Raw genomic sequence first — 12937 nt, 5'->3', positions numbered from 1 at the left:
GTTGGGAATTATTTTAAGCCTTTATTTACATATATTAACTCATTTAAGCTTCATAAAACCTAATTTGGGTAATGACTTATTGTGGTGTCCGTTTTACAGATTTTGAAGCTGACACCCAGGTTAGGTAACTTGCTCAAGGTCACACAGCTAGTTAGTGGTAGAGTCTAATTTGAACTCAGGCTCAATCTAGAGTCCATACTCATAAGTTCTTTTGACCATTTGATCAGTTTTGATCATAAGTCAAATCCAAATACTTTAAAAATAATAAATTACTGAAATGAGAAAAGTTCAACCCCAAGAAAATAATGCTGGTGCTAGATTACTTACAGGTAGACTACACCCATGCTTAAGTCCCCAGCATTATTTTGAAAAAGGATTGATGCAGTCATTGTGAGGAAAATCAGAACGTAGTTGGATATCCTCAAACTTATTTTACAGTGTAATAGTATTTTTAGTTTGAACAATGCAAGATATCATAATCTTTTTTGTTAAGGTTTGTAGAAGTCTACATCTAGCCCTGTAGAGGGGTTCATAGTTTAATACTTAGAGTGAAGGGTATTTCTTACCTCCTTGTTCTAAAAATAAGTAAACATTTAAAGTCACTAATTAGTTTTCAAGATTTAAGAGTGTGTAATTATTAAAAATTCTCTGCCTACATTCCAGGGTTTGTTTGTTTGTTTGTTTATTTATTTATTTATTTATTTATTTATTTATTTATTTATTTTTAAAGTTTTTACTTATTTATTCATAGACACGGAGAGAGAGGCAGAGACACAGGCAGAGGGGGAAGCAGGCTCCATGCAGGGAGCCAGATGTGGGACTCGATCCTGGGTCTCCAGGATCACACCCAGGCTACAGGCAGCGCCAAACTGCTGCGCCACTGGGGCTGCCCTCAGGGTTTAATATTACATTGAAATCATGAAGTTGTTGGGAGTCCTAGGTGGCTTAGCCGGTTAAGCATCTGCCTTCAGCTCAGGTCTGGATACTAGGGTCCTTGTATCAAGTCTCACGTTGGGCTTCTGGTTCAGCAGGGAGCCTGCTTCTCCCTCTCCCTACTGCTTGTGCTCTCTCCCGAATAAATAAATAAATAAAATCTTAAAAAAAAAAAAAAAAGAAATCATTAAGTTGTTTTCAGGATTTGCCTTTGGCTCAGGTCATGATCTCTAGGTCCTGGGACTGAGTGCCATGTAGGGCTCTTGGCTCAGTGGGGAATCTGCTTCTCTCTCTGTGCCTCTCTCCTCTCTCTTGTTTTCTCTCTCTCAAATGAATAAATAAAATCTTTAAAAAACGGATCCCTGGGTGGCGCAGCGGTTTGGCGCCTGCCTTTGGCCCAGGGCGCGATCCTGGAGACCCGGGATCGAATCCCACGTCAGGCTCCCAGTGCATGGAGCCTGCTTCTCCCTCTGCCTGTGTCCTTGCCCCTCTCTCTCTCTCTCTCTCTCATTCTCTCTCTGTGTATCTCATGAATAAAATCTCAAAAAAAAAAAAAAAAAAACAATTCAACTGTAAAAATTTGAGAATCAGATTGGCTTTTTCAACAATTCATGCATTATGCAGCATCCCATCTAGCAAGTAGAAAGGAGATCTGGGGAGCTATGCAAAATGGAAAGCTTTTATAGCCAGAAGAGGGAAGAGATAAAGAAAGAGTGGGGCAAATTCCTGGAGAAGGTTGAAACTGCATTTAGGTTAAGTATTAAGACTTGATTTGGTGACATGGGCTTAGCGCAAGTGACTCCATTTTGGGCCTGTGGTTTCTTTCTTTTTTATTTTATTTTTTTTAAGATTTTATTTATTTATTCATGAGACACAGAGAGGGAGAGGCAGAGACATAGGCATAGGGAGAAGCAGGCTCCATGTAGGAAGCCGGATGCATGACTCAATTGTGAGACTCCGGGATCATGCCCTGAGTCAAAGGCAGATGATCAACCACTGAGCCACCCAGGCATCCTTCTTTTCTTTTTTGCCTTAAACTTGTTTCATTTTAACAAATGTTAACATGTTTTTTCCTTTAGGAAGATTTGATTGATTTTTTTTTTAATTTTTTTTTTAATTTTTATTTATTTATGATAGTTAGAGAGAGAGAGGCAGAGACACAGGCAGAGGGAGAAGCAGGCTCCATGCACCGGGAGCCCGATGTGGGATTCGATCCCGGGTCTCCAGAATCGTGCCCTGGGCCAAAGGCAGGCGCCAAACCACTGCGCCACCCAGGGATCCCTGATTGATTTTTTTTTAATTTAAAAGAAATCCATAGGGATCCCTGGGTGGCGCAGCAGTTTGGCGCCTGCCTTTGGCCCAGGGCACGATCCCGGAGACCTGGGATCGAATCCCACATCGGGCTCCCTGCATGGAGCCTGCTTCTCCCTCTGCCTGTGTCTCTGCCGCCCTCTCTCTCTCTCTGTGTGACTATCATTAAAAAAAAAAAAAAAAAGGAAATCCATAAAAACATGGTAAAATAAACTGGCTAAAAAATTGCAAAACTAGATCACAAATTTAGCATTCTAGTAACCATTGGCATTATTTTTTTTACCATTTTCTGATATATAATTAGGTTATGCCAATTCCTCAGTCTGACTCATGGTCCTGCCACTTTCTGTCTTGCAACTTTTAAGCTAATGCCCCCTTTACATTTATAAATTTCTAAGTATACTCATTTTCTACCATTTTATCATTTGCTACTTTAAGTCACAATCATTTCATGTTAAGCCACCTGAAGCCAGTAAGACAACTAGAAGGAAAGAAGAAATAAATGGAGTGAGAGAGAGCAAGTGGAAGAGGCAAGACCAAAGTGATGCAAGTTAGGGAAGAGAAAAAAAGAAGTTGTAAAAATTAATAGCTTTTGTAAAAATGGATAGTGATGAATTGGGAAAATCCTAGCAAAATCTGAATATTAATCAAGTTGTGTTGTGTCAGCACAATCAAGCCTTAAAATGGTCAGCCTTTTGATTCTTTTGTTACACTTCTTAATATGAAATATTCCAATAAAGATGAAACTATTTTATGGATAATATCTCCTAATTTTATTTTCCAAAAATTCCCTTGCAAAGTCTTTACCACAAGCTGTAAAAAAAAATTAAGCCAACTTGCAAAACATGTTAGTTTTATAAATATCTGGATAATAAGGTATTTGCTGTAATATAAATGTAATTTATTGCCAAATCTTGCCTCAGGAATTTTGTACTGTATTAGTTAAGATTTATCTTAAAAGAAGCCAGTTAGAAAATTACTGCCTTGCCTGCCATACATGGCTGATTTGAATACCGATAAGTTAAATATAAATATGTTAAATAGTTAAAAAATGAATAGATTGAAAACAAATAGCACAGGTAAAGAGCTCACAAACTGGCTGCAGTGGGGAATTGACAGTTCTAGTCACTAGATGATGGAATTTCTGAAATAAAAAATTAAGTTTAGAAATACTCATCAGGGCAGCCCAGGTAGCTCAGCGGTTTAGTGCCGCCTTCAGCCCCAGGTGTGATCCTGGAGACCTGGGATCAAGTCCCACATTAGGCTCCCTGCATAGAGCCTGCTTCTCCCTCTACCTGTGTCTCTGCCTCTCTCTCTGTCTCTGTGTCTCTCATGAATAAATAAATAAAATCTTAAAAAAAAAAAGAAATTACTAATCGAATGTTTTGTTTAAAGATTTTTATTTACTCATGAGAGAGACACAGAGAGAGAGAGGGGCAGAGACACAGGCAGAGGGAGAAGCAGGCTCTATGCAGGGAGCCCGACGTGGGACTCGATCCTGAGTCTCCAAGATCATACCGTGGGCCAAAGGCAGCGCTAAACTGCTGGGCCACTGGGGCTGCCCTAAAAAAACTTTTTAGACCAAAAAGTTAAATTAGGCCAAGAGAATGGAAATAACTTTTTTCCCTTTACTTTCTTTTTTTTTGAGAGAGTGAGACAGGGAGAGAGTATGCATGCACAAGTATGGGAGAGGGAGAGAGAAAATCTTAAGCAGACTCCAGGCCCAGAATGGAGCCTGACTTGGGGCTTGATTTCACAACCCTGAGATTATGACCTGAGCATAAATCAAGAGTGAGTTTTGCTTAACCAACTGAGCCACCCAGGAGCTCCTAGAATGGAAATCACCTTTCAAAAAAATTAATTATTTTAAGATCTTTTTTACTTATTTGAGGGAGAGAGAGTATGAGCAGAGGAGAGGGGCAGAGGGAGAGGGAGAAGCAGACTCCCCACTGAGCAGGGAGTCCTATGCGGGGCTCAATCCCAGGACTCTGGGATCATGACCTAAGTCCCTGGTAATCACTTTATTTTTTTATTTTTTATTTTTTCCTGGTAATCACTTTAAATTGCCACTTTTATATTACTTGTTTGCTATTTTGAGTCAAAGTTGTGGCACAAAAATTTTATTTTTATTTGTTAAGACTAAGAAAAAGATAAATTTATCATGTTTAAAAGGTAGTATTGGGGCACCTGAGTAGCTTAGTCCAATAAGTGTCTAGCTTCGACTTGGGTCATGATCCCAGGGTTCTGGGCTTGAGCCCTGGGCCTGCATCAGGCTCCCTGCATTGAGGAGTCTGCTTGTCCCTCTATTTCTGCTGCTCCCTCTGCTTGTGCTCTCTTGCTCTCTCTGTCAAATAAATCTTTATTAAAAAAATATTTAAAAAATATAAGGTAGTATTACAAGTCTACATAGGCATCTGGTTGACTCATTTGGTGAAGCATGTGACTCTTCATCTCAGGGTGTGAGTTTGAGCCCCACACTGGGTGTAGAAATTACTTAAAATCTTAGGGACATCTGGGTGGCTTGGTTGGTTGAGTGTCCAGCACTTAGTTTTGGCTCAGGTAGTGATCTCACGGGTGGTGGGATTGAGTGCTCAGTAGGGAGTCTGCTTGGGGATTCTCTCCCTCTGCCCCCTCCCTCCAGTCACATGCATACACACTCTCTCAAATAAATGTTTAAAAAAAATGAAATCTTGGGGCACCTGGGTGGCTCAGTCAGTTAAGTGTCTCCCTTCAGCACGGGTCATGATCCCAGGGTCCTGGGATTGAGCCCCATGTTGGGCTCTCTGCTCAGCAGGGAGCCTGCTTCTCTCTCTCCCTCTACCTGCTGCTCCACCTGCTTATGCATGCTGTCAGATAAATAAAATCTTTTTTTTTAAAAAGCCTACATAAGAAAAAAATAAACTAAAAAATAAGCCTACATAGAAAAAGGAAGTCATGACAATACCTTGCACTCTTCCTTTCCAACCTGAGCCCAGAATGGCTCTGCAAAAGAAGGGTGGTGAAAAGAAGGCTGTTCTCTTGACCACAAGGTAGTGACCAGGAAACACACCCTTACCATTCACAAATATATCTATGGAGTGGGCTTCAAGAGCATGTGCCTCATCTACTTAGAGAAATCCCAAAATTTGCCCTGAATGAGATGAAAACTCCAGATGTGCACATTAACATTAAACTCAACAAAACTATGTAGGCCAAAAGAATTAGGAATGTCCCTCATTCTGTATCCAGTGAGGTGGTTCAGAAAACATAATGAGGATAAAGATTTATCAAAGAAGCTATATATTTGTTGGTTACCTATATACTATATAGATAACCACTTTGAAAATTCTGGCACCACTTTAAAAATCTAGCACCACTTTCAAAAATCTATACAATCAATGTGAATGAGAACTGACAACTGAATGTCAAATAAAGTTACAAAACCACCAAAAAAGGGGAGGGGGGAGTCATATAAGAAGCCAAAATAAGAGAGAATGCTCTTCTGTCAATCAAATGCTGGGAAAATTATCCAATAATTGAATATTCTAATTATCTAATAATTATCTAATACTTCTGAGAAGTCAGGAAAATAGGACTTATTCTAATGGCTGACATTTATTACAAATTGGTACAATCTGGGGATCCCTGGGTGGCGCAGTGGTTTGGCGCCTGCCTTTGGCCCAGGGCGCGATCCTGGAGGCCCGGGATCGAATCCCACGTCAGGCTCCCAGTGCATGGAGCCTGCTACTCCCTCTGCCTATGTCTCTGCCTCTTTCTCTCTCTCTGTGTGACTATCATAAAAAAACAAACAAACAAAAAAACAAATTGGTACAATCTTTCTGGAAGACAATTTCTATTAAAAGCTTTATTCTTGGGCAGCCTGGGTGGCTCAGCGGTTTAGCGCTGCCTTCGGCCCAGGGTGTGGTCCTGGGGACCGGGGATCAAGCCCCACGTCGGGCTCCCTGCATGGAGTGGAGCCTGCTTCTCCCTCTGCCTGTGTCTCTTCTGCCTCTCTTTCTCTGTGTCTCTCAAGAATAAATAAATAAAATCTTAAAAAAAAGAAAAGAAAAGAAAAAAACTTTATTCTTTGCCCTAATAATTCTGTTTTAGGAATTTATCTATAATGGAAATGATGCACAAAAATATTTATCTAAAAGGTCATTCACAAAAAAATAAAATAAAATAAAAAAATAAAAGGTCATTCACAAAAGCATTTCTTGCAATTATAGTATCGTATAGCAAATAATGGAGCATATGGCAAATTAGATTAGCCTAAAATCACCTAAAAGTCTAAGGTGATTGTTTTAATAAATTAAGTTACATCCAGGTAATGTATCTCTCACATGGGAAGATGTTCACAACGTAATGTACAGTAGAAAAAATTGACTACAAAATAGAATTATACTTTTTAAATTTATTTTTTATTTTGTAGTAATCTCTACACCTATTGTGGGGCTGGAACTTATGACCCTAAGATCAAGAGTTGAATGCTGTACTGACTGAGCCAGCCAGCTGCCCCAGAATTACATTATTATAAGTTTTAAGCACGTATTATTACATTATTATAAGTTTTAAGCATGTGTGTAAATGTACATGTATAAAGGTTTGGGATGTTATATATTTAGGTGCTTGTTAATGGTGGATAAATATGTGTATGTTTAATTTTTTATTATCTATTTTTTTCTAATTTTTCTACACTGAGCATACATTTCTTTTGAGAAGTAAGGAAGTCTATTTTACAAAAATAGATTTTTGCTACATCAAAACAAAAAGGTTCTGGGGCTCCTGGCTGGCTCAGTGTGCAATACTTGATCTCAAGATTGTGTGTTTGAAAAAAAAAAAAAAAAAAAAAAAAAGATTGTGTGTTTGAGCCCCACGTTGGGTGTGGAGATTACTTAAAAATAAAATTTAAGAAAATAAATAAATTGGGGCACATGGGTGGCTCAGTTAAGTGTCTGACTTTAGCTCAAGTCATCATCTCAGGGTCCTGGGATCAAACCCCATGTCCCCACTCAGTGGAGAGTCTGCTTGTCCCTCTGCCCCTTCCCCTGTTCATGCTCTCTCAAATAAATTTTAAAAAATAATAATAAATAAAAATCTCTGTACAGTGAAGGAAACTACCAACAAAAGTAAAAAACAGGGGCACCTGGGTGGCTCAGTCGGTTAAGCTTCTGCCTTCTGCTCAGGTCATGATCCTGGAATCCTGGCATTGAGCCCCAAGTCATGCCCCCTGCTTGGCACAGAGTCTGCTCCTCCCTTTGCCTCTCACCACACTCGTGTTCTCTGTCTCACGCTTACTCTCACTCCATCTCTCAAATAAAATCTTAATTTTAAAAAAAGAATGGCTAAAATAAACTCAAGAAACAAGTATTGGCAAGAATGTGGAGAGAAAGGTACCCTTGTGCACTGTTGGTGGGAATGCAAACCAGTCATTGTGGAAGACCGTATGGAAGTTAAAAATAAAATTATCATTTGATCCAGTAATTCAACTACTGCATATTTACCCAAGGAATACAATACAAGGAATACATGTTGAATCCCTAAAACTTTAATTCCAAAAAATGTATGCACACCTATGTTTATTGCAGCATTATTTAGAATAGCCAAATTATGGAAGCAGCCCAAGTGGATAAAGAAGATGTGAGGGATACACACAGGAATATTATTAAACTGTTAAAAAAAAAAAATCTTGCCATTTGAAACAGCATAGATGGAGCTAGAGAATATAATGGTAAGCAAAATGAGAGAGAAAAATACCAAATGATTTCACTTATATGTGGAATTTAGGAAACAAAACAAATGAACAAAGAGGGAGAATAAAAGAAACCAGAATAAAAAACCACCAAAAAAAACCCCACAAAACCAGAGTCCACTATGGGGAGCAAAAGATGGCTTTAGTGGAGGTAAATGGGGGGGATGTGGGTGAAGCAGGTAAAGGGGATTAGGAGTATATTTATCTTGATGAGCACTGAGTAATGTATAGAATTGTTGAATCTCTATACACCTGAATCTAATTTAACACTGTATGTTAACTATCCTGAAATTAAAATAAAATAAAAATTTTAAAAAGTAAAACTTCTTTTAAAGATAGATGATTTAATTAAAAATAGCTCAGTTGGATAGTTTATGCAATTTGAAAATTATTATATTGATGAAAATCTAGAACTTAATACTAAATTTGCTTATCAAATTTTTATTCCTAAAACATTTTTTCTATGACTATGAGCATTTATATTTTTATTATGTTTCATCAACAACAAATTTACCAAAACACTAAAAAGAAAATAATGATCATGCTTTGAAGTTTAGAAAAATGCCTTTATTTTATTTTTATAAGAATCCCTTTGGTAGGTAAAGCATCTCTTCATTTTAAGATTAGAGGTAATAAGTAAAAAGTCAAATATCTTGCCTAGTGCTAGGAGATAGTTTTTCCTTTCTGGTATCCTACCTGGAAATAGACAAGAAATAGAATTTAAAAAATACTCATGATCCACCTATACTGTACTATTTTGGTATTAATAACATAACTTCACAGTGGGAAGAACTTGGAAATATTTTACAAACTGACCCTTTGCTTACAAGGTTGTTTTTCAGCTGGTGGTATTATGATATAATTCTATTAGTAATATCATTTTTTATTTCATTAGATTTTCATCATTGCTATAATTTGAGAGCACTACTAATGATAGGAAATATATATTTATATATTTATATATTTTCTATCATTAGTAGTATATATATATTAGTAGTATATATAGTATACTATATATATTAGTATGTATAGTATACTTATACATTAGTAGTATATATATATATGTGTATATATATATATATGCATATTCTTTCACATTTAAGTTTCTACTTTTTTTTCAGGTATGACTGCAGTTATCTGTACTTACCCTCTTGATATGGTGAGAGTACGCCTAGCTTTCCAGGTGAAAGGGGAACACACTTATACAGGAATTATTCATGCATTCAAAACAATTTATGCAAAGGTATTTCACATTTACTTTTCTCATCTCTCTTGTTTTATTTTTTAATATAAGCTCTGTGCCCAACATGGGACTTGAACTCTTGACTACAAGATCAAGAGTCTTAAGTCTTAAGCTCTGCTGAGCCAGCAGGTGCCCCTTTAATGTGTCCTTTTATATTTAGAAAAATATTTTGAATGTTATTTAAACTTTTATTTATGGATGATATTAATGATTAATGATTATGATACATCTATGTTTCAGGATGGGTCCCAGAGTAATTTTTTTTCTCTTGTAACATATGCTTTTGCTTTTTGATGTTAATAATGATAAGCACAATGTAATCTTAATCTCACTTCTAATTTTTCTTCATTCAAAAGGAGGGCGGTTTCCTTGGATTTTACAGAGGCCTGATGCCCACCATATTAGGAATGGCTCCATATGCAGGTATTTTGAAATTTGGCAGAATCTTTAGTTTTTCCTAAGAATGATTTTTTAAATTTTAGCATTTTGTATCAAACCCCTATTCCATCTGGATTTGGTTTTTCCCTCCTTAAGGATAAACATTTGACCCAACACCATTTATTAAATAGTCCCTCCTTTCCCCAGTGACCTATAGTGCTACTTCTAAAAATACTAATTGAGTACAGTTTTACAAGTCTTTATATTTGGTGGACAAGTCCCTTTACCTTATGCCTTTTTTTTTTTTTTAAGGAATGTAAGAACTATAAATACTCTATTCCATGCACGTTTTTGATTTTGCACAAAAACCCCATTAGGATTTTTTTTTAGTATTTTTATTTATTTATTCATAGAGACACAGAGATACAGAGAGAGGCAGAGACACAGGCAGAGGGAGAAGCAGGCTCCATGCAGGGAACCCGATGTGGGACTCGATCCCGGGTCTCCAGGATCACACCCTGGGCTGCAGGCAGCGCTAAACCGCTGCGCCACCAGGGCTGCCCCCCATTAGGATTTTGAATGAAGTTTTTACAGATCTTGGACATTTTTGTTAGGCATATTTATAGATACCATATAAGCTCTTTTGTGTCTTTTGGAAAATTACATTTTCAGTCTATTGCTTGATTTAATTTTATATCATCTTATAGCTAGTCATTATCCTACTTGTTGATTAATTATAGTCAGCCCCCATGTTACTTGTAGATGCTTCGGGGTTTCTGTGTGGGGAATTCATATTCTGTACAAATAATATCATTTTTCTATTTCCGTTCTAATCCTTATTTCCTTATTTATTTATGTTTATCTTAGCTACTGTAATAGCTAAGGACCTACGGTGCAGCAGTGAATAGAAGTGATGATACTGGGCATTTTGGCTCCTTAATGATTTTAAAGGGACTGTTTGTAATACTTCTTCACTTAGCATAATGTTCATGTATGGCATTAAGGAAGTTTTGGTAAGAATTTTTATCTGAATTGGTGTTGAATTTTATCAGACACCCTTTCCTGCATATATAGAGGTGATCATATAGTTTTCTCCCTTAATCTGTTAATACAATTGAAATTAATAGATGTTCTAAGATCAACCCAAATTGGTTATGACATAACGACCTTTTTATATCGCATTGAATCAAGTTTGCTAATTTTTTAAAGAAGTTTTACATCTGTATTCCTAAATGAGATTAGCTTGTAATTTTCTTTTTTTGTAATATCCTTGTGTGGTTTGGGAATCAAGGTTATATAGATCTCATAAATGAGTTGAAGAGTATTTTCTCATTTTCCATGTTCAGAAATAATCTCTAAAAACATTAGAATTATCTGTTTCTTGAAAGTTTTCATTGTGGATGATTTTTATTTTTAAATTTTATTATTTTTTAAGGATTTTATTTATTCATGAGAGACACAGAGAGCGAGAGGCAGAGACACAGGTAGAGGGAGAAGTAGGCTCCATGCAGGGAGCCTGATGGCGGGACTCGATCCCGGGACTCCAGGATCACACCCAGGGCCGAGGGCAGGCACTAAACAGCTGAGCCACCCAGGGATTCCGTGTAGGACCATTCAGGTTTTTCTCTTTTGTGAACCATTTTTGGTAGTTCATACCTTTCTTCACCATTTTCAACTTGACCCTTTGGTATTAGTTTTCAATTTTTTGGCAAAAGATTTCCCTTATTTTTCAAAGTTTTTTACATCTGCTCTATTGTGTCCCTTTTTTCATCTTTATTTATCAGTTATTATATTTTGCAAAGAATCAGTTTTTTTTTTGTTTTCTTCTCTAGTCTACCTTTATTTTCCATTTCATTGATTCTTGTTCATTTCTTATCTCCTTCCTCAGTTTTATTCTTCAGTTGGATGCTTGCTTCATTCATTTTCAACCTTTGGGTTTTTTTTTTCCTAATGTAGGCCTTCGCCTCACCCTACCCCCCAAATCCTGCTTTAGCTGCATTACATGAGTTTATTATTTTACTGTTTTTACTTAAAATGTGGAAATTTTCAAACATATTCAAAAGTAGACAATAAAAGAGCCACCATTCACCTAGCACCTACCTTCAACAATGATCAAATCAAGACCAGTCTTGTTTCATCTATGCCCCTAAAAACTCTCCTTTTATCCCATATTGTTTTAAAGTCATTTTATTTCATCCATAGTATTTCAGGATTCAGCTCTCTATGCTCTTTTTTTAAAGCATAATCACACACCATTATGAACTTTTAAAAAAAATTCTCAGTATCATCTAGTATATTATCATTGTTCAAATTCCCACCTCCTCCCCTTAACTCATGATTAGTTTTTGGACATATCCAAGTTAATATTTGCCTAGTATATCTTTTTTCATCCTTTCATTTTCTACTTTTTCATGTCTTTATGTTTTAAGTATTTCTTTTGCAACCATTATGTAAGTGGTTATTTTTAAAAATCTGGTCTGTAAAATCTTTAATTGTCAATTTACCCACCTAATAGTTGTGATTTTTCATACATTTGTACTTTCTATCCTTTGCTATTTGATTTCTACCTATGGCTTTTCTTTTCATGTTTTAAAATATTTCTGCCTTATTTTTCTGAACCCTTCCCTTACCATTCTTTTATAAATATGTAAATTTATTTTGCTCCGTCCTATGGTTGGTGGCCTTTAATTATGACCCCATTACTTGATCATAATCTCTGAGTTTCAGACCCAGCGATTCCATCTTCTGCAGACCCAGTGGCATGATCCATCTCAATAGCTTTGTGGCTCTTGGCTTCATTATATAGAGTCACTTCACCATTCTCATGGGCCTACAACTCCCAAGTGGGCTCCAGCTTATGTTGTTGGAAGGCTGTAGTCCTCGGGTTCTCCTTCTCATCCTTTTTTGCAACAACAATAGCAATGACAAAGTCATTCAGAATACCTAGATTGCCATTATGTTGGAAGCAGAACTCTATAATTTTTTTGCTCTATTTTCTTCTCTAAGTTTTTTGTTTTTAAAATAGATTTTAACCTAATTATAGTATATATATAATTTTATTTCTCCATTTCTCAAACATTTTTCATATATTTGAATACTCTTCACAAATGTCATTTTTATTAGTTGTATCATATTTCACTGAATATTATTCCACATTTAGGTATTTCTGATTTTTCCAACTTACATTTAATTTGCTATGTATTTCCTCACTGTGAGCTTTTTCAAATTTTAGATTGCCTTTTATTTTTTGTTTTTTAAAGATTTTATTTATTTATTCATGCGAGACACAGAGAGAGAGAGAGAGGCAGAGACACAAAAGAGGGAGAAGCAGGCTCCATTAG

General features: G+C 36.5%; 1 protein-coding gene across 3 annotated transcripts in view; it reads left to right on the top strand.

Annotated features, from left to right (window-relative positions):
- SLC25A16 (solute carrier family 25 member 16) overlaps positions 1-12937 on the top strand; it is a 43689-nt gene that overhangs the window by 22286 nt on the left and 8466 nt on the right. For all 3 annotated transcript variants that reach the window (XM_038534134.1, XM_038534137.1, XM_038534136.1), the window contains 2 exons: positions 9097-9218; positions 9575-9641. In XM_038534134.1, the coding sequence (XP_038390062.1) occupies positions 9097-9218; positions 9575-9641 (189 nt within the window). The remainder of the gene's footprint in view (positions 1-9096; positions 9219-9574; positions 9642-12937) is intronic.

The sequence above is a fragment of the Canis lupus genome, chromosome 4 (assembly GCF_011100685.1).
Source record: "Canis lupus familiaris isolate Mischka breed German Shepherd chromosome 4, alternate assembly UU_Cfam_GSD_1.0, whole genome shotgun sequence".
Taxonomy (NCBI): Eukaryota; Metazoa; Chordata; class Mammalia; order Carnivora; family Canidae; genus Canis; species Canis lupus.
Note: the sequence above shows the minus strand (reverse complement) of the source record. Positions and strands in the feature narration are given on the sequence as shown.